This window comes from Coniophora puteana, assembly GCF_000271625.1.
Source record: "Coniophora puteana RWD-64-598 SS2 unplaced genomic scaffold CONPUscaffold_20, whole genome shotgun sequence".
NCBI lineage: Eukaryota > Fungi > Basidiomycota > Agaricomycetes > Boletales > Coniophoraceae > Coniophora > Coniophora puteana.
The window spans coordinates 340035-362651 of NW_006913072.1; the positions used below are offsets into that span (position 1 = coordinate 340035).

The window sequence follows — 22617 nt, forward strand, 5'->3', positions numbered from 1 at the left end:
GAGCTGCAGGATATGATGTTGGTCTCCATCTACACCGAGGTCCGGCGAGTCGTGATGCGAGACGGCCAGCGGGGTTGGGCCATTGCCATTGACGTCAGCGACCATGCCTTCGATGACAAGTTTCCGAGAGGATCCACTGTAGACAGGGATAGAGAGGTGGCTCTGAAGCGTATGGCACTTGCGGTCAGGGCCATGCCGACAACATATCAGGCATGGGAGTACAATCCAGAGTATGATTCTGGGCCGTGGCTTCCGGTTCGAGTGCGCAGAAACGCTACGGAGGAGCTTGGTGCAGCACGGCGATAGGCATAGTGAGGGCAATATGGCATTTTTGTCTACCCAGAGGGCTATTTTACTCGTCGTATGTCTTGGTTCTCAATCTAAGTGGAAAACAAAGGTAACTCAAGTTATGGCGTACCTGAGCCTCACATCACTGAGCATCGGGTGAGCCCATACGCGTACGACGTGACACTCTGAATAGTGTAAGCTAAAGTTAGATAGTATAGCTACAGTTGCTAAAATTGATGAAATTGTTAAACAAGAGCAAGAATTGAAGACTTTACTGAATGGAAATCTAAAATTCAATATTGAATACTCTAGCGATGAAATCAAGCGCGATTTATAGTACACAGATCCTCAAGGTACAATGGCATAGGGCGCCCGAGGTTTAGGCAAAGCACACCCTGCACAAAGTACACAGGTATCAATCCGGATCGACTATTGCAACTGTTCCAGTCAGTATCAATAAACGGGAGCGCGACGCATGCAGATGCTTACCTCCAGTGAAAAGGAAAGGAAAATGCTCGGTAAACACGCCCTGCATGTCAAAGCCCAGAGCCTCAAACTTAGCTTTCGTCGCCGGTCGAAACCTCACAAACTCCCTGGCCCTCTCCCTCGCATCTCTCCTAAACTGCCGTGGCAACCAGTCCGCGTCCTTCATCCTGATTCCTGCCCCGACAGCAATAACCAACAGCGCCTCGAGGTCCGCAACGTCGTCGACCTGCTTGACCCTGTAGTACTCCAGCTCGGCATCACGATGGTCCACCCAGCCACGCAGCTTGAGTCCAATGAGCACTATGAGCGGGACGACAGGCACGTCCGGTACACGGGTGTAGCATACGCGCGTCCGTGGTATGCTCGGGAGGTCGAGCGTGCCCGGGATGAGGATGTCGACCTTACACCGCCGGCCGACGGTCTTGGCCGGGTCGGATGGGTGCGGATTGCGCCCTGAGAGCCGGAACCAAAGGACCTTGTAGGTCTCGTCGCGTTTCTTGGACGGCACGAGGAAGAACTTGCGTTTATCGGAGTCGACGAGGATGCGCTTGATTTCCTCCGGGTCGCGGGCTGTGAAGACGACTATGTCTATGTCCTGTGTGAGAGGTATGTGCGTAGGACCATGAGTTGAATGTGTGGAGAAGAGGGAACGTACGCGAGGTATCCTATTCCGCGTCCCATACATCGAGCATGCAGCACTCCCAAATACACAACACCGGAGGTCATTTTCCTCTAGAAGCTTCACAGATATACGGGCAACCCGACGTATCTCTTGGATCGTGGCTGGTCCGGTGGGTCCGGCTGGTCGGTTATCCATCATTCAAGGTCGTGTCGATGTCAAAGGAGGGCGTTAATGTCGAGAAGTCTAATCCAAGGCCAAATCCACGAGATAAGGAATGAGATTATGGGTTATAGTAAAAGAATGGAGCGACGATGTCGCCGTCGAGGGCAGACAAGTTGTGCCCAGAGCCGCGGGTACTATATGAGTCGGCGCGTCCAAAGCGATTCAGGGGCGGCATCTTGTTTTGAGTCACCACCCAGGCTCGAAAATTCTCTCTCCAGAACGAAATGTCGCGTCGAGGTCAGTTACAAAACCCTTCCCAATATTAATCACTTCCCAATGTTTATACAGAAAAGAACTTGTTCTTATTGGACCCTAAGATTGAGCAAGAAAACATTTCCTATCCAACTACCAATCCCCGTCGAACCCAAGTTCCCTCCAAAGCTCTGCGGTATCCATCCTCACATCCCAAACAAACGACCTTACCCTGTCCTCCATTTCCTCTCTAAATCTCCGCGGCAACCACAGGGCATCCTCGAGATGATCTCCTCTATCGACCGCTATCTGCAAAGTCTCCACGATGTCCTCGACATCGTCGTACTGTTTGTTGAAATAGCGTGGCTCGTAAGCCTCGCAATGGTCCTCCCAACCCCGCAGCTTCATTCCGAGAAGCACGATCATTGGTACGCATGGAATCCCTGGCACGTTCGTGTGCTCGACCTTGCTCCTGGGTACACTAGGGAGGCCCAGCGTCCCGGTGACCAAGATGTCTACCTTGCATTGCCGCTGCCTCCTCCCGCTGGAGCGTAAGCTGAACCACAGCACCTCGTACGTCTCGTCAGGCGTCTGCGCTGGGAGAGTGAAGTATCTGTCGTCAGCATCCACGAGGGTTTGCTTGAGGCCCTCTGGATCATGCGACGTGAAGACGACCATGTCAACGTCCTGTCAAACGCAAAAAGGTCAGAATCGAAATGGATGGTAAGTATAATGAGTGTACTGACGCACGTTTGGAGTTCTGTTCCGCATGCCGTACATCGAGCATGCTACACTCCCGAACAAGCAGCACCGGTACCCTGCCTCGCCAAGCGCGCTCGCGGTTTTTCGCGCTACTTGGCGGATCTCCTGGAGCGTCGGCGGGCCAGTCGGAGGGAACATGGTGGCGGGAAAGGTGGTTGTCCACAGGAAAGGGATCCTCGATTCAACAATGAGATCTGTCTCACGTACGTGCTACTTAATATGTCGAGGCTGCTGACCAGTGGGGCTGATTCTTTTCGCACGGCTGTACTTATGTTTGCACAGATTGTACAGGACGTTACAAAGCGTAGCGACGACTCTTTGGCCTCCCAGTTCCTTTTGTGCTTGAATAGATTTTCTGCCAATAATCTCAATGTAAGTGCCCTGCTCACTTGTATTTGTCATGCTGTTACAATAATCACATCATCGTCTTAGACGGTGGCCGATTCCTTCGTGTTTTGACTGGGATCACTCGTCTTACGAAACCTCTTCACAAGCTAAAATCCCTTTCCCACATGCTGCGACCTTGCTTTGAGGTCAACCACGCGAACGTGCTCCATTATTTGGCCAGCAATCAGCGACAAACCGTAAGTATTCTTACTAACACTAAACGAACATGTCCTACGCATCACCAGTCTCCGTCGAACCCAAGTTCTCTCCAAAGGTGCTCGGTATCCTCCCTCGCATCCCGACAGAATGATTCTATCCTAACCTCCATATCTTGTCGAAACTTGCGCCGCAACCACGAATAGTCGCTGACGTGCTCCCCTGCGGTTACTGCTATGTGCAAAAGTTCTGCGATGTCTTTGATGTCATCGTATTGCTTGTCGGAGTAGTAGGGCTCGGGATGCTTCCGATGGTCCACCCAACCGCGCAGCTTCATCCCGAGGAGCACTATCATAGGCACACACGGCACGCCCCGCACTCTGGTATACACGACTTTGCTTTTTGGTACATTCGGCAGGTCGAGCGTCCCGGTGATGAGGATGTCGACTTTGCATGTGCGTCGTCCCTGAAACCCGCTGGGTCGCGGCAGCCTGAACCAGAGCACCCGGTATGTTTCGCCTGGTTTTCGTGAAGGAGTGGTGAAGAATCTACCGTCAGCCTCCACAATTACTCGTTTGATGTCCTCGGGGTCGTGTGACGTGAAAACGACCATGTCGACGTCCTGTCAAAGGATCAGCCTCATCTCGGTGGACTACTGGCGGACGTACTCGAGGGTCTCTGTTCCGCATACCGTATATCGAACATGCTGCGCTCCCAAACAAGCAGCACCGGTAACCCGCTTCGTGAAGCACGTTCGCGGTTATTCGCGCTATGCCGTTGATCGCCCGGCGTTTGGATGGGCTTGTTGCAGGGTACATTTGTCGTAGACGAGGTGGTAGTGAGCTGAAACGCGCTCCCTGATTATAAGGTGAAGGGACCTGTCCGATTGCTTGATATGTCGAGGCTATAAAAATCCAATTTTGGTCGCGCGAACTGGATTTTACGCATGCTGACCCAACACTGGCTCAGTGCTGACCCAGAGCCGACTTATGAGAAGCTCATGAGAAGGTCGAAGCCGAGAAGTGACTCAGTAGGATTGTTCGGCTTCTCGGCTCCTGTGTGGCGGTTAGCTATAGTTTCCCACTTGGGTTTCTCCATTGTTTTACCAGAGGTTTGGAAAGTTTATGTTAACACACGCCACACGGTATTTGATCTAAGTGCGATCACTCGTCCCACGAACCCTCTTCAACCTCGAATTCAAACCCGATCTCTTCCCAGAGTTCCTTAGTCTGCAGCTCCTGCTGCACGAACTCGAGCATACGGGCGCCCATATCAACTCTGAACTGCTCATCCATCCAAAGCCACTGATTCGCGTCCGCAACAAAGCCCTGATCAACACACACCTGCAACAGCTCCTTGATGTCATCAACGTCGTCCCACTGCTTCCTGTGGTACCGTACTTCATGCGAATTACGATGATCCTTCCAGCCGCGCAACTTCATCCCCAGGAGCGCGATAAGCGGCATGCAGGGTATTCCCTGCGTCGGATACGCGATATTTCGTGAGGGTACGCGTGGGAGGCCGAGTGTCCCTGGAGTCAAGATGTCAACTTTGCACCTGCGCCCGTTCCCGCGGAGACTGAGCCAGAGGATCTTGTACGTCTGGCCTGGCGCGCGGGAGCGGACGAGGGTGTAGTTGTTGTCCGAATCTGCGATGAGGCGCTTGATGTACTCGGCATCGCGGGTTGTGAGAACGAGCATGTCGACGTCCTGCGACCAGACTCTTGGTCGGCATGGGCTATAGTGCTGAGAAGGAGTGAGGTGTACTTACCCGAGGAACCCTGTTTAGTTTCGCCCCGAATGCTGCACACGCGGCACTACCGAACACACAACATCTCATCCCATGCCCTTCGAGCAGGCTGGCAGTCGTACGCGCAACTTGGCGTATTTCTTCGCGGGTGGGTTTGCCGGTTGGCATGGATGGTGATAAACACTGCTCCGACCTTCGCCTTTGAGGTCGTGCCGGCTGGGCGAGTCTCGACGATGCGAGATAAGGGTGGAGTAGTGTCTCTATACGCTATATAAACGAGGACGTGGGGCGTATAATTGGGGAGAACGCTGATCAGAACAACTCGGGGCTAGGTCATGGGGCTGCACAACTCAAAGTAGGCTGATATTGCTCAAAATAGGCGGTCACTTTAAGTTACTAAACTCTCCCTTCGCTCTTGAGATCCTTGTCCTCGACGCTACTGGCTGAGTACCATTTGATTCGCCATTCTGTTAGTTGAGCGAAAACTAGTTGTTTTGACGTTTGTAGGGCAGATTCACTGACACATTAATCACTTAGCACTAGAAACTAACAAGCGCTTAAGCGACTTCTTCCTTCGGCTCAACAAACACGCGGGTGATAATTGTGTATGTGCGGGAACAAGATAGGTATAAGGTTCTAGGGCGAATCAGCTTGAAAACACGTGTATCAGCTTCTCGGTGTTGAGTCACTTTACTTCCCTGGACTATCTTTAGGAGGTTATGGGAATCGTAGCGTACCTTGAATAGGACGCACCGATGTGGATGTGCCCAAAAACAATGCAGTGAAGATTTAGAGAGAAGCTAAATCACTAGATTAGGGAGCGGGAATCTTGCTCGACTCGGAGTCCTGTTCGATGCCAAACAGAGCTGTAGAAAAACAAGCTCCGGGCCGCCGCCGACGCAATGCTAGACGTCGAGTCGCGGGAACGCTGAAATCCGCTCAAACAAAGACATCCATCTAGCCCGATCCACCGTGCCTTCTATTTGACGAGCTTCGTTCGGTGTGATGTGAGTGTTCCAACGTGGTACACTACATGGAACGGTATTTCATGGTATTTCATGTGTCTGTTGAACACGGTGGCACCGTCACCGTAGGGTTGTTTGAGGCCCTGGCTTCGTCTACTAAAGAAGAGCAGCCGCTAGTTGCTGCATCCTGTGTGCCTCACGGATGCCGATCTAAACATCTACCCACATCCGTGGCTCGGACGCTTGACAGTGTACTGGGTCTGCTGCAAGAAACACGGCTGCGCATGACGGTTCTGCAGGCCGATGTCACCAGCACTGGGTCAATTTAGAACGTTACTGGAGGGTTGGAATGGGATTCAGCGAACGAGACATTGGAGGCACTAGTCGTACTCGGTCCTTCTATCGCTGGGCACGAGTGGGTGGATGTGGGCAACACCCTGGCAAGCACCCTGTTCGTCAGTTTCGCGAGGCTAAGTGCACGGATGCGGCGAGCCAAGGGTGCCGAGTCGAAGGTGGACAGGAGATGAGTGCTGCATTCAGGAGATTGGCGGAGGTCCACGAAGAAGAACGTAGCGGAGATGAGCGCTAATGAGCGCTGATAAGCTATGTACCATTGATGGCCGTGCCGACATGACGTTGGCGCAGCACAGGATGAATGGAAACAAGAGCTACTAGTGGGCGCTCTTGTAGACGCTTGACTCTAAGCATGAGCGCTGAGCTTTCGATACTACTTGTGGATTATAATGTTTGGATTAGTTCAGACGCGGAGAGAAGGATGAATTGCATGACGATGGATATGCTAGGACAAGATGCTTACCGATTGCCTGCTGATGGTAAGGTAAGGAGCAAGAGACAAATATACTTAAGCTTCGGGCAACGGCGCATGTCGGGAGGGCAGTGGCTGTACATCAGCATGGCAGTGCAATTATGTCACCCAGAGAAAGGCGCCGAAGCCTTTTCTCTCCACACTATCGATGCGTTCGTGCTCAACGTCTCAAATGATCACAGCCATTCATTGTCTTGACAGCAAAGGTGGACCTTCCCTGGATCTCCAACGATGCTCCACCGTTAGCCTGACAATGTTCACTTGGCACATCAATTCCTGTGACCTATGCCTTTATATACCCCAGAGCTCGCCCATGCCAGACTTTGTTAACGTCAACTTGAACGCTATTGCCAACACGCACTCATCTTCGCGAACTTGATCAACAAAAACATCCATCTCATACCTTGCCCACATATCGACCCCATGCTCCTCACCCTCGATCAATCTGGTGACGCACGCCAGGCTAACTTCATCGACGAGCGCGGACAGCTTCTTTACAAAACTGACACCCCATGGAAGTTCGGGCACCGCACAACCACGATCGTCAAGGCGCCCTCCAACGTCCCAGGGATGAGCGGGGGCTCGGTACCTGTCGAGATCGTCGCAGAGATCGAGTGGGGGATGATCCACCATCGGTTCAGGTTTGCGGGGCAGGAGCTCGAGGCTGGGAACTTTATTCCATCAAGGGGGTTCACGAAAAGGCACGTTCGTTTTACTCGCTCTGCATCTGACGAAAAAGGGCTGAACAGTGCCCATTGACCGTAGAAAACGCGTGTTCAACGGTCCCGACGGGCGCGAGTACGAGTGGAAGATGTGCGATAACCTGACCAGCTGCGAGGTGAGCATCTGGGCCCTTGCTATCCCCACTTCGCGTCGTCTGCCTCGACTGCATTGTTGCTGACCCAAGACACACATCGATCGCAGCTCCGCACAACGCAAGATAAACACACCATCGCGCGTTCGCACCGCGCGCACTTCCACTTCTTCTCGGACAACGAGCGGCCTAAACTTGAAATCTTCCCGGAGGGATGTCACATGCTCGATGCGATCGTGATGACGTTTGTGTTCGTCGACCATCTCCGCAGGGAGAAGAAGCAGAGTCAGCAAAGCTCCGCTGCTAATAGCGGGGCGGCGGCTGGGGCGAGTGCCGGTGCATGTTGAGTATGTTGCTCATTTCTTTCTCTCTGAACCATCCTTCGCTTTACAATAATGTAAGGCACCGTGCCCTGTATTGTTTTGAATGTCACAACAACATGCCTTTATGTCGTATCCGAAGGCGGGGCATGATTTTGTGAGGAGTACCTGGTCTGCAGGCACTCAAGAGGGGCCACCTTCAATCCAATATTCTCTTCGCCGTCACTTTCGGGTCACCCAAAGTATCTCTATGTCGTTCGCCTTACCATCAATACGATCCGCCTATGATCGGCAAAGGTTTGATGTCACTCTCAGAAGTTTATGGTCCAAGGTTGGGCTCTAAACATATACAATGACAACTCATTTCTCGGTCATTTAGGCGGCATATTGCAATGCTTTCAATCGAACCTCGTGTCTCTATTTCTGGCTCGCATGCGGAGAGGACATGGACGCGCTCCTTGCTATGATATCGCGGGTATTCCTAGCTCTCGAATCTCTAACTTGGTAGTTCATACATCCATTCCACGCCATCGTCATCGTAGAACGCTTGAGCCATTGCTATGCCTATACAGGCTGAGAAAGATCAGCCGTCCAGTTGGTCAGTCCTATGTGCCTCACAGACACCGATCTGGGCGTAATGACAACAGCCTGGCCGAACATAGAAACACTCTTCCTGGGTGGGTCGACTCGGGATCGCGGGACAACCGAACCTCTATCCGCGCCCGCGAGGCTCGGTGGTGCACTGGCTCTGCTGCGAGATACACGGCTGCGCACGGCGGTGCTGCAGGCCGATGTCACCAGCGCCCCAATCAATTTGGAGCACCTGCTGGAAGGTTGGAGGGAGATCCCGCTAAACTAGGTGATGGAAAAGCTAGATCTACTCGGTACTCCTGTCACTGGGCGGGGGAGAACGTGGTCCAACCTGGTCGTGGGTTTTGGGAGGCTAAGCGCGCTGAAGCTGAGAACCGAGGGTGACGAGGTGTATAGCGATGGTAGTTGGGAGCAAGTTGGGAGCGTGGCTGTACACGAGTGTGGCAGTGTAACGTCCCGAGAGCGGAATCCAGATGCTCGTCGAGGCTTTTCCTCCCACCCCACACCACCGACACGTTCGCACTCGCCGTCTCAGAGGTCAACAAATCACAGTCAATACTGCGTGCCGCCACTAGCGTCAAGGACGCATAGGAAATTTATACAGGGACTCCAAGGGACACAATGGTGCTCCATCGCCGGCCTATCAATGTTAGCCTTAGCATTCTCCTGCACACTGATAAACCCAGGATGCTAGCGGCTGCTCGCCCTTACCAGCTTGGCACTTTATCCCCAATCCCACTCATAAACGCACTATAACTTAACCAAGTGAAGAACCTCGCATCAACACCACTTACCCATTCACCACGACATGATCCTTACCCTCGACCATTCCGACGCACGTCACGCAAGTTTTTTTGACGAGCGTGGACAGCTCCTATACAAGACCGAAACGCCGTGGAAGTTTGGGCACCGCACGACCACGATCGTCAAGGCGCCTTCCACTGTCCCAGGCATGAGCGGGGGCTCTGTGCCTGGCAAAGTTGTCGCGGAGATCGAGTGGGGGTTCATCCACAAGCGGTTCAGGTTTGCCGGCCAGGAGCTCGAGGCAAGTGATTTTATCCCATCAAAGGGGTTCACGAGAAGGTATTTCGATTCTGCTCGCTCCGTGTCTGATCAGAAGGACTGAGCAATCCACTGTAACTATAGAAAACGCGCGTTCAACGGCCCCGACGGGCGTGAGTACGAGTGGAAGATGAACAATAACCTGACCAACTGCGAGGTGAGTCTTTCTCCTCATTTGGCGTTGTCTGCGCCACTAGATTGCATCGTTGCTGACCTCAGGTCCGCATTGATCGCAGCTCCGTACAGCGCAAGGCAAACACACCATCGCGCGCTCGCACCGCACGCACTTTCACCTCTTCTCGGACAACGAGCGGCCCAAGCTTGAAGTCTTCCCGGAGGGGTATCGCATGGTCGACGCGATCGTGATGACGTTTGTGTTCGTCGACCATCTCCGCAGGGAGAAGAAGCAGGACCAGCAACGCTCTGATCAGGGGGTAAGCGTAGGTCCATAGGAGGGGTCTTGAATGTTTTGATTTCCTTGCCTTGTTTCTTCTTTCCTCTGCGTGCTGCTTCATTTTACGAAGCTATGAGGCAGCGTAGCCTATTAACGCGCTGGATGCCGTATATAAGTTTGTATTATATCACAGATATTAGTACTACAAGTTAATGACAAACATAAGCTCTCTGGAGTAGATCTGAGGCCGGCAGGGCGTGGTTGTGCACCTGGTCCACACGGCGCTTACGTACTGCCCGAAGCGCTTGCCCGGCTCTCCCCGTCAACCCAAATATGTTTGTCTCCTAACCGCATTGCCTTACCATCAACAAGCCTCCCTGGACTTGTGTAGCCATCGCGGCATAGTCCATCATTTTCTACGTAGCTGAACATCATCAACATTTCAACTCTACAACCATTAATGCACACTGCCACCGAGGTCGGGTCATACAGGACAGTCGACACAGGATCTTGAGAATTCTCGCCTTGGCGTTCTCGTTTACGTGCTCGGAGCTCTGATAATGGATGCTCTCTCTTGCACCTGACGCTGTAACTTGACCAGAAAACCCATATCACCACAATACCACCCACTCGCTCATCCGCCCACCCAGGATGATCCTTACTCTTGACCAGGACGGCGACGCGCGCCAGGCCAACTTCATCGACCACTGCGGGCAGGTCCTGTACAAAACCGACACGCCGTGGAGACTCGGGCACCGCACAACCACTATTGTTAAGGCGCCTCTCGCCGTCCCTGGCATGAGCGGAGGCCCCGTTCCCGGGTCGATCGTCGCCGAAATTGAGTGGGGGTTTGTCCACAATCGGTTTAGGTTTGAAGGGCAGGAGCTCGAGGCGGGGGATTTCATCCCATGGCGTGGATTTATGGGAAGGTGTGTCATCCCTGGTCATGTTCTGCGTCCGACGAAAAGGGCTGAACAATACACTGGTTGTAGGAAACGTGCTTTCAATGGCCCCGACGGACGCGAATACGAATGGAAGATGTGCGATAACCTGACGAGCTGCGAGGTGAGTCCATCCTCTTCGCGCTGGGCGTCGTCTACGTTACTAGGCTACAATCATGGCTAGCGCTGACTCGGAAATGCATGTTACAGCTGCGTACGGCACCAGACAAACACACCATCGCGCGCTCGCATCGTGAGCACTTCCACTTCTTCTCCGACAACGAGCCGCCCATGCTCGAAATCTTTCCGGATGGATATCACATGGTCGACGCGATTGTCATGACGTTCGTTTTCGTCGATCATCTCCGCAGGGAGAAGAGACAGAGCCAGCGGCGTCGTAGACGGTAGGGCGCGTTGAGTGCGCTACTCGCTTTCTTTCTTTTGCATGCTGCACTTTGAAGTTAGTCTGTCGTCAACTTTAATTCAGTTGAATCCACGAGTTCACGATACGTGCTGCGGGGTATGTTGCCCCGAGATTATTGTATAAGGCGTTGGATGGTGTACGCCAGTTTGTAGTATACCCCAAATACCACAAGTTAATCACATGAACATTATCAGAAAGCGATGAACTAAGTCTGTTGGAAGGAGGGAGGCTATTACGCGTGGGAGAGGACGTGCTGGCGTGATTGCAGCCGGTGCCCTCGAGGGAAGCGCCCGAGAAGCGCCTGCAGCTCGCTAATTTTTGCTCTGATCCATTGAGCGACTGGCAGCTCGCTTCGTTCCTTGTCCTCAGCCCACCACGTTCATGTCGTCCATCGAGAAAGCACACCTTGAATCGATGTCCCTTCCGCCAAGCAAGCCACAAAGTCATCTCGAACAGCCAAGCTATCCCAATCAGTCTCGCATGGCTGTACCCAGCTGATATCACTGTCAAGAATGGAGTCTAGCCTGTGCAGGGGTCCGACGGCGAACTCGATCCAATTCAGCTCGTCTTTCTTCAACCCATGCCCTCCTCTCACACAATCTCGTGAACATTCCCTCCTCTCCCGCTGCCACATTTCCCTTCCGCGCTTCAGACTTTGGTTTCTATTTCTGAATACGACACTGTGGCCATGCAGCGTATCCAAGGAGACTTCCCTAATCCCTTCGCCTCTATCATAGGCTCTTCTAGCGGCATACCATTCCCATTCCCAATGCCAGCCATCCAACCGCCCAGGAAAGACCCACCACCACATCCCACCGTGCGCGACATCGGCTACGCGGCGCGCACGATCGTGCAGTGCTTTCAGCAGCATGGGCTCAGGTGCTGCGTCTTCGGAAGCGCAGCGTGCGTCATGTACGGTGCGAAGTTGAACAGGATACCACGAGTGCGTACTTCCTCTATCTAGCATTACTCCCTCTTATCTCGCCGCTTATCAACTTCGGCGCTTTCGCGTACACAGGACCTCGACATCGTCGTCTTCACGACTCACCTACCCGAGGACCTCAAACGCCTCCTCGCCTCCACAGACCGGCGGTTCCACCTCATCCCGTCAAAGGCACCTAATTCCCCGTCGCATATCGTGCTCTACTTCCGGCTGCGCGGGCGGCGCCCCGACCCCGCGCGCGAGCCAGGCTCGCAGCGAACCCTACCGCGCACGCTCAAGGTCGACTTGTGTGTCCCCGGGATGCTCGATCTGCCGTTCGTGCCTGCGTGGCACATGGTCTGCGGGCCGTGCGAGCCGTGTGTACCGGTGGTGCCGCTGCTGGTGTTGCTGGGATTAGAACTCAGGGGCTGGACGGACCATCGCGACTCAACGAAGGAGAAGTACAGGGAGAAGACGAATGACCATGTGGATGATGTGGAGAGGTTATTGGAGGTTGCGGTGATGGGCCTAAATGATGAGGGAGAGGGGAGGCAGAAGAAAGCGAGATGGAAGGACGTGGATTGGTTGCCGGAGCAGTTGAGGGAGAACGTGCAGCGAAGGGTGGGCGAGTTCGTGAAGGAGAGGCCGGGAACGGTGGATTGGTGGCGAGCATTGGGATTTGAGGTCGTATGGGGGGAGGGATGACGGTATGCTTCCATTCGGTGATGATGTTGGTATCTTCTTACCGGGTCGTTCCCTCCAGCTGTAACATAATCTTGTATATGTCACTCAAGTGCTTATATTGCTGGTCGATACGAAGCCTAGAGGACCAATTTTCACATTGCAGTATCATAACAGATTGGAAGCTATCCACAGACAGCCTCCGCGTCGCTACCACGGAGAGTTATCGCAAAACAGACATAAAACACGCAAAACTTTATAGGTGGCGCGTGTCGGTTCGCTCGGGCGGTTCACCTAATCTCTTATTCATGAGACGAAAGGAGTCTAACCATCACAATTTATTAAGGATTAAAACTCAACAGGCCAACACGTATAACGTTCAATGTATCAAGAACGTCGATGTGAAGCTCGATAAACAACTTCCTCCCAATCAACACCCCATACCCGCGCCTGCTCCTGCGCTCGAGGTCGTTGCACTCATATTCATCATATTCATCTGATTGTTCATCTTGTTGTTCTGATTATTCATGTTCGTAGAATCGACAAGCTGGTGCTCGCTCTGCTTCTCCTCCCTGCAGAGGTGGTTGATGAACACGAAAAACGTTCGACACAGCGAACTCACGTCGCAGCGGTACGGCTATCAGAGATTCGCTGTTAGAAACGTACGGAGTTGGTAAACGTCAAAGAGAGCCCGTTTCGGATTCGAGGAGGTTCGACCTTTCGAGACTAGGTCGGTGGTACAGCGACAGACAATTAGCATCCGTTCTCGACCGCTTTGAATGGTTGAATGGCACTGTAATTGACCCAAGCAACGCTGTGTTCCTGGGAAATTGTTGCCCGCCCGCCGGGCGCTGGCATCGCCATACGGGAAATTCCGGTCGGTGTCATGGGCGTGTGCCCTCCGAGTATAGGCTCATACCGTATGCAATCCCTGGATTGCCCTGTCATCATTCGCGTATCGCCTTCGTGTCTATCACTCCAGGCGACTTGTACGGGTTGACGGATCAAAACTCCATCCTCCTTGTCGACCCGTTGGAGTACGATGCGTTGATCATCCAGGTTGAAAATATCTGACTTGACAGATGCATTCATTTCACCTTCATTTCACCACTTCCCCGTGTCAACAGACGATCCCAGACCAGGTCTCTAATGCTAACCAGAAATAGGCACATGCCTGTCTCTAGCAGCTGTCAACGGCGCAAGGAAAGATTCATATTGACAAAGTGCGGACGCCACCATCTTGGCGCTTGGCCTCGACATGTTTCAGACACAGGCGCGTTCATAGTCAGGCATGTATCTTGCTCCAATGGCTCATATTCGATACAGTTTAAGAATAGCCTCCAATGAATGAGTCACGGCCATGGTGGGTTGCCAGGAGTATATTATTCATTCGAGGCTAGCAGTGCTTATCATAAATGATGCCAACGCGCCCGAACGCCGAGCGAGGAACACTCTTTGTCAAAATGCTCGCAGAATCCATGAACCATAAACATGTCGTATAAATACTGTGCCATTCCGACCATTCTCACGTCGAGCAGATCCTCTTGTCCTTCCCTGAAGACGACCGTCTACCATGTCTGCCGACTTTTCTCAAACTCAACAGACGTTGAATTACGGGAATGGTACGTGCCCCTATCCTTCGATAAACCTTCGATCACGTAACTTACTGCCGTCTGTCTTTCATCTACAGTGGCTATATGCGCCCTGGCAGTGTATGACTATGGCAAGTTATTTGAGTATGACATTCCATTCCTTGTTCTCATCCCGCCCAGTGGTCTACTTCGATCAAGAGGTAAGTGGTTACAACATGTGACAACGATGAAGAAAGTCAATGCTGCCTTGGCAGGTCAATTTTATCTGGGTGAGCATAATTGGCCAAAATTATGGACTACACTGACAATCTGCTAGAGAAGGGATGAATCTATGCCGTCGAAATGTCTGTATGCCACCGTGAGTTTCAGTATGACGTTGACACGATCAATGTGTGATATGCTACTTTACTAGATGCGATATTGCGGGCTTTTGTATGCTATGTAAGTCATCGGATACCCTCATTAATTTATCTTTTCTTTGAGCAGTATATGCTGACATTCCTTATCAGCTACGGGGTCGGTGAGGGTACATTCTTCTAAAGTGCCAACGGAGCCTGACCAATGTCCAAGTCCCAATTGGCCAATGGGGCGTGTCTTCGCATTCTTGGTATGGAGTAAGTGGAGTTGCGTTGTTATCTAATTTTCGGCTACATATGTTCTCTGAAGATGTAAGTACCCCATGCTCTGTTATGATAACACGGTGTCTGATTGCGAGCGATTTCTAGCTGTGAGTCATCTATCAAACCTTCTGATTTCGGCTGCCAGAGCTTTTCATAAATAGGTTACTCAGGGATCGTTATCACGATCGCGACAAACTATGCTGTCGCGATTGCTCTCGACGGTACGCACTCAGATCTATCTAATATTTGAAAATCTAGAACATTCTCGTTAGCCATGATGACTTTACGTGTTTACGCCCTCTACGGCCAGTCAAAAGTTGTGATTGTTGTACTATCTGTATTCTTTGTGCTCTCCCAAGGCGTAGTCTTTGTATCACAATTCATTCCATACGTGCCCCAGAAGCGCCACAATACCATGCCGACAAGGACGATCTCATACGCGCAGCCGGCTGCGTTTCCTGCGATAAGGACCCAGCCATAGTTGACAGCGCGTATGCAGTATGGTGGGACCAGTCACTTCATGTCACGCCGTAATTTTTGGTTTTTCCCACTCGAACTCAAAATTTGAGCTCTCAGGATGCATATTTGAATCAAATCTCGCTTTCTAGCAAAATTCGAGAAAACGGGCGCTTAACGGCCAAATTTGGCCTTGAGCAACGGTATTATGACTCTGGTAACTGGAATTTTTGGTCACCGGGATCCGCGAGCGCATTTTCTACACCAATCTCATTACTTCTGCTGTTGAAAATAGCCGTAAAAACAATTCTAACATCACATTTAGATTAGGTTCACGGATTAAGCGCCCATAACACGTGACAAAAATGGCCAAATTCATGTGGGAATGATCTAATTTTCTATTAAAATGCCAGCAGTCAAAATCTGGCCCGACAGTCCTTCTTGCAATGTCAAATGGAGCTCAAAAATGCAATCTAGGCCAGTTCCAGCTATATCACACCGAGTTATTGAGGGCCCAAGTCACTCACCTTGGTACTTGTCACGAAGTGACTAATCCCACCATACGACCCTTCCGGGACTCCTGGTTGAACCCCTACTCCTCGATAAATTTTCGGTTAGCATTATTTGTGGCGGGTAAAGGACGTACCAATGATTTGCAGATGGGGACATGTTTTGGAGTTTAGACGAGATACGCTCCGATCATTTCAGGGATTCCTGAGCATCCTCGTTCGCGATAATATACTTTACTTCATATTGTGAGTACTTCCGTGCTTTTCATGCGCAATTGAGGCTGACGTGAGGGTAGTATAACCATAAGCGTCGTGCTTTCTGCGTGTTCGTATCTGCCTATCTATATGAACGTGAGCAGAGACTCTCCCATTTAACTTCACAAAACCGTAATTGACTACTAATTCTCCAGGGAGATCCACTCAGCGTGCTTCCTTTCAACCTCGTGACCGAGTTATTTGCAGGAGCCATCACATGCGTACTTGGTCCTCACATGATGTTTAGTATCCGACAATATGACGCTGATTTAATTAAAGGTGGAACATCCAGCGGAGGTGAAGTGGGACCGTTGCATTTTGCGGCGGATCACTCTGTTGGTGATCCTGAAGCTACTATTGGCGTGGTTTCTGACTACTGATCGACCAAGTTTGGCGATCAATTACATGACCTGATATCGATTTCTCTAATCAAACGCAGTATATGTACAGTACATTCGTTTGTTTGCGCCGTATGATATCTTCAGGTGCTTGAGTAGATAGCGTCATGGCTGGTATAAGATATGGATAACTACCACTTGGTCACTGTTCATCCTCGTGTAGGTTTCATGCAAACATGAACGAAGTAAGCGTATCGCTCGGAACACTACGTCGTCCTTGGATTTTAAAAGTATCACGTCTACGAACGTTCATGATCAGATACGGTCCAACTAGCGATGTGATAACTGTTTCCAACACGAGTCTTATCTCGTTTGCTACTGCCTTCTGTCAATTAGTCTGAGCGGTTATTTTGCTACAGCAGAATATTATGTCCAAGTAGAAGCTGGAACATACCTGCCCGACTGTCAATTTCTCCGTCACAAGAACAAACACCATGAATACAGATGACCTAGTTACACGCGTCACAACCATAAGCTTGTGCATTATTAGGATACTCAACGCGCAAAAGTAGGTCAAGTCCTCCCTGACTACTAGATAGAATAGATCATTCGACCTCCACAGAGTATTGATTGGAGTCTGCCTTGACGTCTTGATATGAATCTTAAGGCGCCATGCTACTATGACAAATGCAACGATCTCGAATAGAAGACTTGAAACGGAGAACAATAGGAACGGCCAGGAGGTGCTGTTGTATGTCCACACACAAATTCGTATACCCGAGAAGATCTCGACCTCGGCAGACGCTAGCAGAAACCCATTGTTATTGTATCCTTATAAGATGTGCACGTAAGTGGATCAATACTCGCCCTCTGTGATTCTACCAGTGTAAACGAACGTCGACGCAGTAGATATTACATTTCCAACCTGAGCTATGATGAATGAAGCGAGCAGCAGGTATGCGGAAGGTGTAATCGTCCTACAGAGTGCGTGCACTTATATCATGATTACACCTACAACAATCATCAGTGGAAACTGATGCAACAGTGCAGCCACGAACCTTGAGCCAAGAAAATCACTAGCATTAGAAGAACTACTGTTAGACCTAGAAGACTGAAACCTGTTGAACAGTGTTAATGAGATCTATTCCGTGACCCCTTCCGTAAATCATCGTACATGTCCCTCTGAGGCAACACCTCAAATAATGAGTGTTGGTAGCCTTGCAAGTGCTGACTAGACTTACTTATAGAGTGTGTAAAATCCGTTAGCGTGGAACGTCTGATAGAGATCCACTTTGTCGATGACCGAGTTATGTAGGCTGCTGACAAACATTATCGTGTCTACAGCGCAGAAATCCTCGATAGTGAGTCGAGTGTACCCGGGCGTGTTTTTTCCTAGGTTCCAAATGAGTCGGAGAGACTTTGTCTAATAGTATACTGACGTAACAGCAAGAATTCCACCGTAGCATAGCTACTTGTCATACTGGTGCGGTTTTAAGGCCACAGCATCTCCTAGTTCATGTCGAGGTCACGCACAGCGGAATACAAGACCGCTACCGCTGACCATCGTTGTCACTGCATATTACGTGATATGATGACGCACATGTTAGCTTGAAGTTACAATAGTCACTACATAGAGGATTTAGTTTACTAAGCGTAGAACTGTCCATCTAGGGGTTACTTTACCCCACCAGAACATAAGAATGACACTTCATTCATTCATTCATGATATGATGAACCTTGCGCTAGATCTGAGTACGAGAACGAGATTCGGACCCATATAAAGCTGAATCACGGCGAAAATTCATTGGAGAATTATCTTTGCTTTGGCCTTATTATTATACCTCGTGTGCGAGGCCAATCACTGAAGCTTAGAGCACAGTATCTTTTGTCAGACGATTTAACGCGTAGATGGTAGTACAAAATGCAACATATACATGAAGGTTTTAATTGACGTTAGCTATAGGCGCCACGGATAGTTTACCGGACAATTGTTCTTAGCTTCATCCATCATGTTCATTACAACCACCGTGCCCAGGTGCAAATCCGATAGAAGACACGGAATGAGCGCCCGGCAGGAAACGTCCATTGATACGATCGGTATCGTGCCTCCGGACGTTTAGTATCAAGTATGGGCCAAACATGGTCAACCAAAATGTTTCCAGTACAAGTCGCAGTCCGGTGAGCATTGCAGAGGCCTGTTTACAGTGGATATCGTTATTAATACCTGCCTTGGAATCATATGAGCTGCTTGCCTCATTATACCCGCTTGTTTTACCTAGACCGACTATAGCCATGCACGCAACAGAACTACGTCAAACATGTGCGCTTTAGTAAGAATTGATTGGATTCTAAGAGAAGCTGCAGCAACACTTACGCGAAGAAATAGGTCAGATTCTCCCGGGCAACAAGGTGGAGGAGATCATTGGCTTTCCACAATGAGGATGTCTCCAATTTCATGTCTTTGTAGTGTGTCCAGAGGCGGTGAAGAGAGAGGGCAACTGCGACTATCTCAAAGGAGATAGTGGTGCCTATGAAGATGAAGAATGCCCATAAAGATGTCTTGTACGTTGCTTTGCAGCCTAGCACCCCGGAGAGAAGCTGTATCCCTCCGAAGCCTGTTGACGGCACCGTTTTTAAGTAAACTAAACGCTCCGTTTGGAGTTGGAAGTAACTTACCGGAGTCGTCCGAATGTCTATTAGAGACAATGAATGTATCCATGGTGGATACAACATTGCCAGCTTGCGAAAATGCAAGAAACCCGTACAATATATATGTGATTGTTTTCGATTGTCGGTACAATGCCCTAACTCTCACTGTTATGAGGCCTACATGTTTCTTCAGTAGTCAGCTCTTGTGTCAGTATCCAGGGTAAAGACGGAAATTGCCTTGCAAAACAAATATCAGCAACACTTGAACCGTGTTTGTGAGTAGAAGTAGAGTGTAGCCTGCACAAAGCAGCTCTAGTGAGGTTACGATCCCAAAATACTATCCATTATGAAGGAACTTACAAGGTACATTTTGGCTGGTACATGGAAAGGTTGTAAATTGACGTCCGACCGTGAACGCCGGTTAGAGCAACATATGTTACAACTTACCCCTAGAAAAAGCTTCGGTGGTGTACTATGGAGTTATATCTCAGCGGCTCACGTTAGTCTGGAACAGCATAGACAGGCCTTGAAGTTCGTAGTAAATACCGTCAACTGACAATGACGAATTAGCCAGTATTAGGGGGAAGAAGGTCAATCCATTATAGAAAATGTAATACCTGCAGTTCCACTATTGAAGTACACGATCAATTATTGATTATCTCTTGAATATATACGATTATTTTCACTTACGCAGCATATGCCATTCCACCGTACCGAACCTGACCACAGCCTTCTGTTAGCCGCTCGCGACTTTGAAGTGAGATCGTATATGAAGGTACCCACCACCACATATGCAGCACTCATCAATGTCCATTTTCTATTCTGTCCAAAGTGTGGTGGGGTTCAGGTGGCGCATCAAGATAAAATGTTGTATGTACCCATATCAATTCTAGCTACAGAAATAGAGGCGAGTGGTTATTGCCGCGAAGCATGAAAAGGAGAAAAACCGATCATTACCTCTTCACTGAAATTGAGAGCTAAGGATGAAGTAGGGTATAATGTGCATCAGAATCAACCGATGTTTGTACTCGAAAAAAAGAACTGACCGAAGTCATAGCAAACCCAAGCAGTCATAGAAACTATTTGAGGTATTGAGTCACAGTCGCACGTGAGAAAATCAGGCAATGAGAATTATGATGTAGCCAGAAACCTGCCTGTCAAGCGACTTGGTATCTCGACACTGTTGATTATAGTTTCAATTTCTTCCAGTACCCATTGTACCTCAGCAGGGCTTGAGGTAGAGGAGCTCATTCTTACTGTCAGTCTATAGAGCGGTCAATGACAGAGAAGCGTGAGCATATTGCACGACAAGGTGTCGATTTAAGTAGTAGCTGCATACCGTTGATGCCGCCGACATCATAGGAAGGTGGCACTCTTTTCAGCATCAAGATGCGCAGAGAACTATTATGGGATTCATCGTCAGTGGCTTCTTGATAGCTTGATAAAACGTGGCAATGTTTTGGACACCGGCCTGAGAGAAATGTAGGGTGAAGTGACCTGGTGACTGGACATTGGCCCGTATTCCCTTGTTATCCGGAACCATCAATCCTAGATACGGTTCGTGATGTTGGACACTGTCAGCTGTGAGGTGGAGTTCCTGTACAATGATACTGATGCTGATATCACAGGTTTCATCCTGGACGGGTTTTCCATGTGCTATGGGTTCGTGCACCACCAAAATCTTGATACGAGTTCGAATACAGGTACGCTATCCAATAAACCGGCTTCGGGAGTAGCGCGGCGAACATTATCATTCGACAGCTGTTGCCTTTGTCACTGTCCTGACCGTTTGAATTTGAACGCTTATACCCGCGTCACTTCTGTTCCCTGACATCTGTTGGTCCCGGTCAGCCACAATGCCTCCGAGTCCATCATGAGTTTCGGCTCAATAAAATTTAAATTGGGCCATTCACAATATGGACATTACTATGAGTGTACTATGAGATGATCCATCCGAAATATCCACGCCGTTTTTTCACGATTGTGGGTAGTTTGGTGGACCACGATTGCGCATAGTACTAGCCGCCACTGATTAATGATTAGAGCTATGGTCTGCTATGTTACGTACCATTACTCTTGAGAATTGAAGAGGAAGAAGGGAATGTGAACTTAGATCGGGACCATCGAAATAGTGTAACGCTGCAGAAGTAGGACGGGTTTTACCTGTGATTTCCCGGGAGGGCGGCCCAGACAAAACCGATAGCGATAGCCCTCTTGTTCTCTTTAAGGAGTGATTGCCTGAAGCGGACTCGAGGAGAAACAATGTAACAGAGCGGTTGTTGTATACAAAGAGTTTGTGTATTCTGCGGGATTTTTACACTAAAATACAAACGATTAACCTTTACTGAGCACATTAGGTAGGGCACTCTCCCTTGATGAGAAGCACTACCCGACTATACCTAGTTGCTGAATCGCGCCTTGTAAACTCCAATAACATGTTCCTAAACCAACGTTAGATGGGTTCGATTCTCTGTGATGATCAGAGACTTACGGGGTCCCAAGTAGCCTTGAAGCTCGGACGCTCAAGTAGCCTCTGAGTGTACGCGTTGAACTTTGCGAACTCGGGTGCCGCGAGCGCCTCCAGGAGCACCTTCTCCTCGCCGGGCTGGTACTTGCCAAGACCATGATCGAGAGCGAGCTTCAGCCGCGCCCAGAACGGTGCGAACGCGATATCCGCGATCGTAAACTCATCTCCTATAGCGTACTTCTTGCCTTCAGGGAGGAGTGCCTGGATGGCACGTGCACCCTCGAGGGTGGCGGTGTGCGACTCGCCGCGGAGGACGAAGCCGACGTAGCCAGGAGAGAACTTGGCACCGACCTGGTCGATGAAGAAGCGGGCCTTGGCACGCTCGACGGGATCCTTGGGGAGGAAAGTGGCATTGGGGAAGAGATCGGCAACGAACTCGACGAGGATGAGGGATTCGGCGAGTTTGGTGGAGTCAGGCGAGGGCTGGTCGGGAGCGACATCGGGTCCGCCGTAGGCGATGGCAGGGACCTGGGGAAGATGCGTCGTCAGTATTGGTGGACGTACAATAGGCCGATGGGTAATGAGGACGCACCTTGCTCGCAGGGTTCACCTTGGGTGCATACCATTCGGGCTTGTTAGAGAGGTCGATCTGGTACTCCTTGTAGTTGGCGCCAGCTTCCTTGAGGGCGAGTTCGGTCCTCTGTGCATACGGGCAGACCTAAAGAGGCGATCAGATGAGTGTCGTCATCAACCCCTAAGCGTTATCGGTTCATGGTACCTTGGCGGTGTAAAGGGTGATGTTCTGGACAGCGGCGGCCATTTTGAAGTTAAAATCGGAGGAATGGATAGACGAGGGTGTTCTGAGGATAACCGTGGAAGTGAGGACGATCTTATATGTAGTGAGATGACGAGCTTACGAGTGCAGAA

General features: G+C 50.4%; 10 protein-coding genes across 10 annotated transcripts; 5 read left to right on the top strand and 5 right to left on the bottom strand.

Annotated features, from left to right (window-relative positions):
• Nucleotides 1-311: 311 nt before the first annotated feature.
• On the bottom strand, nt 312-1723 carry CONPUDRAFT_113421 (uncharacterized protein). Its single transcript, XM_007777233.1, has 3 exons — nt 1430-1723; nt 778-1369; nt 312-726 (listed from the first exon to the last, which is right to left on the bottom strand). The coding sequence occupies exons 1-3, from the start codon at nt 1592-1594 to the stop codon at nt 704-706; spliced, it is 780 nt and encodes a 259-aa protein (XP_007775423.1). The 5' UTR covers nt 1595-1723; the 3' UTR covers nt 312-703.
• Nucleotides 1724-1869: 146 nt separating this feature from the next.
• Nucleotides 1870-2718, bottom strand: CONPUDRAFT_147751 (uncharacterized protein). Its single transcript, XM_007777234.1, has 2 exons — nt 2561-2718; nt 1870-2497 (listed from the first exon to the last, which is right to left on the bottom strand). Exons 1-2 carry the CDS (start codon nt 2708-2710, stop codon nt 1964-1966), a joined length of 684 nt encoding a protein of 227 aa, XP_007775424.1. The 5' UTR covers nt 2711-2718; the 3' UTR covers nt 1870-1963.
• Nucleotides 2719-3075: 357 nt separating this feature from the next.
• Nucleotides 3076-4016, bottom strand: CONPUDRAFT_140525 (uncharacterized protein). Its single transcript, XM_007777235.1, has 2 exons — nt 3784-4016; nt 3076-3737 (listed from the first exon to the last, which is right to left on the bottom strand). The coding sequence occupies exons 1-2, from the start codon at nt 3931-3933 to the stop codon at nt 3198-3200; spliced, it is 690 nt and encodes a 229-aa protein (XP_007775425.1). The 5' UTR covers nt 3934-4016; the 3' UTR covers nt 3076-3197.
• A 198-nt stretch (nt 4017-4214) lies between these two features.
• On the bottom strand, nt 4215-5141 carry CONPUDRAFT_85883 (uncharacterized protein). Its single transcript, XM_007777236.1, has 2 exons — nt 4886-5141; nt 4215-4824 (listed from the first exon to the last, which is right to left on the bottom strand). The coding sequence occupies exons 1-2, from the start codon at nt 5030-5032 to the stop codon at nt 4279-4281; spliced, it is 693 nt and encodes a 230-aa protein (XP_007775426.1). The 5' UTR covers nt 5033-5141; the 3' UTR covers nt 4215-4278.
• A 529-nt stretch (nt 5142-5670) lies between these two features.
• Nucleotides 5671-6259, top strand: CONPUDRAFT_140527 (uncharacterized protein). The gene has a single exon (XM_007777237.1). The coding sequence runs from the start codon at nt 5898-5900 to the stop codon at nt 6156-6158; it is 261 nt and encodes an 86-aa protein (XP_007775427.1). The 5' UTR covers nt 5671-5897; the 3' UTR covers nt 6159-6259.
• Nucleotides 6260-7078: 819 nt separating this feature from the next.
• Nucleotides 7079-7816, top strand: CONPUDRAFT_160118 (uncharacterized protein; the record flags this gene model as incomplete). The annotated part of the gene is made up of 3 exons (XM_007777238.1): nt 7079-7344; nt 7421-7493; nt 7580-7816. The coding sequence occupies 3 exons, from the start codon at nt 7079-7081 to the stop codon at nt 7814-7816; spliced, it is 576 nt and encodes a 191-aa protein (XP_007775428.1).
• Nucleotides 7817-10327: 2511 nt separating this feature from the next.
• CONPUDRAFT_170135 (uncharacterized protein) lies at nt 10328-11368 on the top strand. The gene is made up of 3 exons (XM_007777239.1): nt 10328-10765; nt 10829-10901; nt 10988-11368. Exons 1-3 carry the CDS (start codon nt 10488-10490, stop codon nt 11183-11185), a joined length of 549 nt encoding a protein of 182 aa, XP_007775429.1. The 5' UTR covers nt 10328-10487; the 3' UTR covers nt 11186-11368.
• Nucleotides 11369-11791: 423 nt separating this feature from the next.
• Nucleotides 11792-12830, top strand: CONPUDRAFT_85886 (uncharacterized protein; the record flags this gene model as incomplete). The annotated part of the gene is made up of 2 exons (XM_007777240.1): nt 11792-12144; nt 12220-12830. The coding sequence occupies exons 1-2, from the start codon at nt 11971-11973 to the stop codon at nt 12826-12828; spliced, it is 783 nt and encodes a 260-aa protein (XP_007775430.1). The 5' UTR covers nt 11792-11970.
• Nucleotides 12831-14377: 1547 nt separating this feature from the next.
• Nucleotides 14378-15497, top strand: CONPUDRAFT_78064 (uncharacterized protein; the record flags this gene model as incomplete). Its single annotated transcript, XM_007777241.1, has 10 exons — nt 14378-14426; nt 14577-14596; nt 14713-14754; nt 14809-14837; nt 14906-14922; nt 14967-15010; nt 15063-15064; nt 15122-15123; nt 15178-15237; nt 15289-15497. 10 exons carry the CDS (start codon nt 14378-14380, stop codon nt 15495-15497), a joined length of 474 nt encoding a protein of 157 aa, XP_007775431.1.
• A 5957-nt stretch (nt 15498-21454) lies between these two features.
• On the bottom strand, nt 21455-22573 carry CONPUDRAFT_85887 (glutathione S-transferase C-terminal-like protein). The gene is made up of 4 exons (XM_007777242.1): nt 22469-22573; nt 22283-22408; nt 21715-22218; nt 21455-21664 (listed from the first exon to the last, which is right to left on the bottom strand). Exons 1-4 carry the CDS (start codon nt 22508-22510, stop codon nt 21623-21625), a joined length of 714 nt encoding a protein of 237 aa, XP_007775432.1. The 5' UTR covers nt 22511-22573; the 3' UTR covers nt 21455-21622.
• Nucleotides 22574-22617: the final 44 nt, after the last annotated feature.

What these genes read in the sequence shown, in the direction of transcription:
- CONPUDRAFT_113421 (XM_007777233.1), bottom strand. Translation starts at nt 1,594, where the DNA reads ATGATGGATAACCGACCAGCCGGACCCACCGGACCAGCCACGATCCAA. An exon ending in CGCGGAATAGGATACCTCGC is followed by an intron (nt 1,370 to 1,429) that starts GTACGTTCCCTC and finishes CCTCTCACACAG; the next exon opens with GACATAGACATAGTCGTCTT. An exon ending in TCCTTTCCTTTTCACTGGAG is followed by an intron (nt 727 to 777) that starts GTAAGCATCTGC and finishes TGACTGGAACAG; the next exon opens with TTGCAATAGTCGATCCGGAT.
- CONPUDRAFT_147751 (XM_007777234.1), bottom strand. Translation starts at nt 2,710, where the DNA reads ATGTTCCCTCCGACTGGCCCGCCGACGCTCCAGGAGATCCGCCAAGTA. An exon ending in TGCGGAACAGAACTCCAAAC is followed by an intron (nt 2,498 to 2,560) that starts GTGCGTCAGTAC and finishes TGCGTTTGACAG; the next exon opens with GACGTTGACATGGTCGTCTT.
- CONPUDRAFT_140525 (XM_007777235.1), bottom strand. Translation starts at nt 3,933, where the DNA reads ATGTACCCTGCAACAAGCCCATCCAAACGCCGGGCGATCAACGGCATA. An exon ending in TGCGGAACAGAGACCCTCGA is followed by an intron (nt 3,738 to 3,783) that starts GTACGTCCGCCA and finishes ATCCTTTGACAG; the next exon opens with GACGTCGACATGGTCGTTTT.
- CONPUDRAFT_85883 (XM_007777236.1), bottom strand. Translation starts at nt 5,032, where the DNA reads ATGCCAACCGGCAAACCCACCCGCGAAGAAATACGCCAAGTTGCGCGT. An exon ending in AACTAAACAGGGTTCCTCGG is followed by an intron (nt 4,825 to 4,885) that starts GTAAGTACACCT and finishes GTCTGGTCGCAG; the next exon opens with GACGTCGACATGCTCGTTCT.
- CONPUDRAFT_140527 (XM_007777237.1), top strand. Translation starts at nt 5,898, where the DNA reads ATGGAACGGTATTTCATGGTATTTCATGTGTCTGTTGAACACGGTGGC.
- CONPUDRAFT_170135 (XM_007777239.1), top strand. Translation starts at nt 10,488, where the DNA reads ATGATCCTTACTCTTGACCAGGACGGCGACGCGCGCCAGGCCAACTTC. An exon ending in TGGCGTGGATTTATGGGAAG is followed by an intron (nt 10,766 to 10,828) that starts GTGTGTCATCCC and finishes CACTGGTTGTAG; the next exon opens with GAAACGTGCTTTCAATGGCC. An exon ending in ATAACCTGACGAGCTGCGAG is followed by an intron (nt 10,902 to 10,987) that starts GTGAGTCCATCC and finishes TGCATGTTACAG; the next exon opens with CTGCGTACGGCACCAGACAA.
- CONPUDRAFT_85887 (XM_007777242.1), bottom strand. Translation starts at nt 22,510, where the DNA reads ATGGCCGCCGCTGTCCAGAACATCACCCTTTACACCGCCAAG. An exon ending in TCACCCTTTACACCGCCAAG is followed by an intron (nt 22,409 to 22,468) that starts GTACCATGAACC and finishes TCGCCTCTTTAG; the next exon opens with GTCTGCCCGTATGCACAGAG. An exon ending in TCAAGGCTACTTGGGACCCC is followed by an intron (nt 21,665 to 21,714) that starts GTAAGTCTCTGA and finishes ACGTTGGTTTAG; the next exon opens with GAACATGTTATTGGAGTTTA.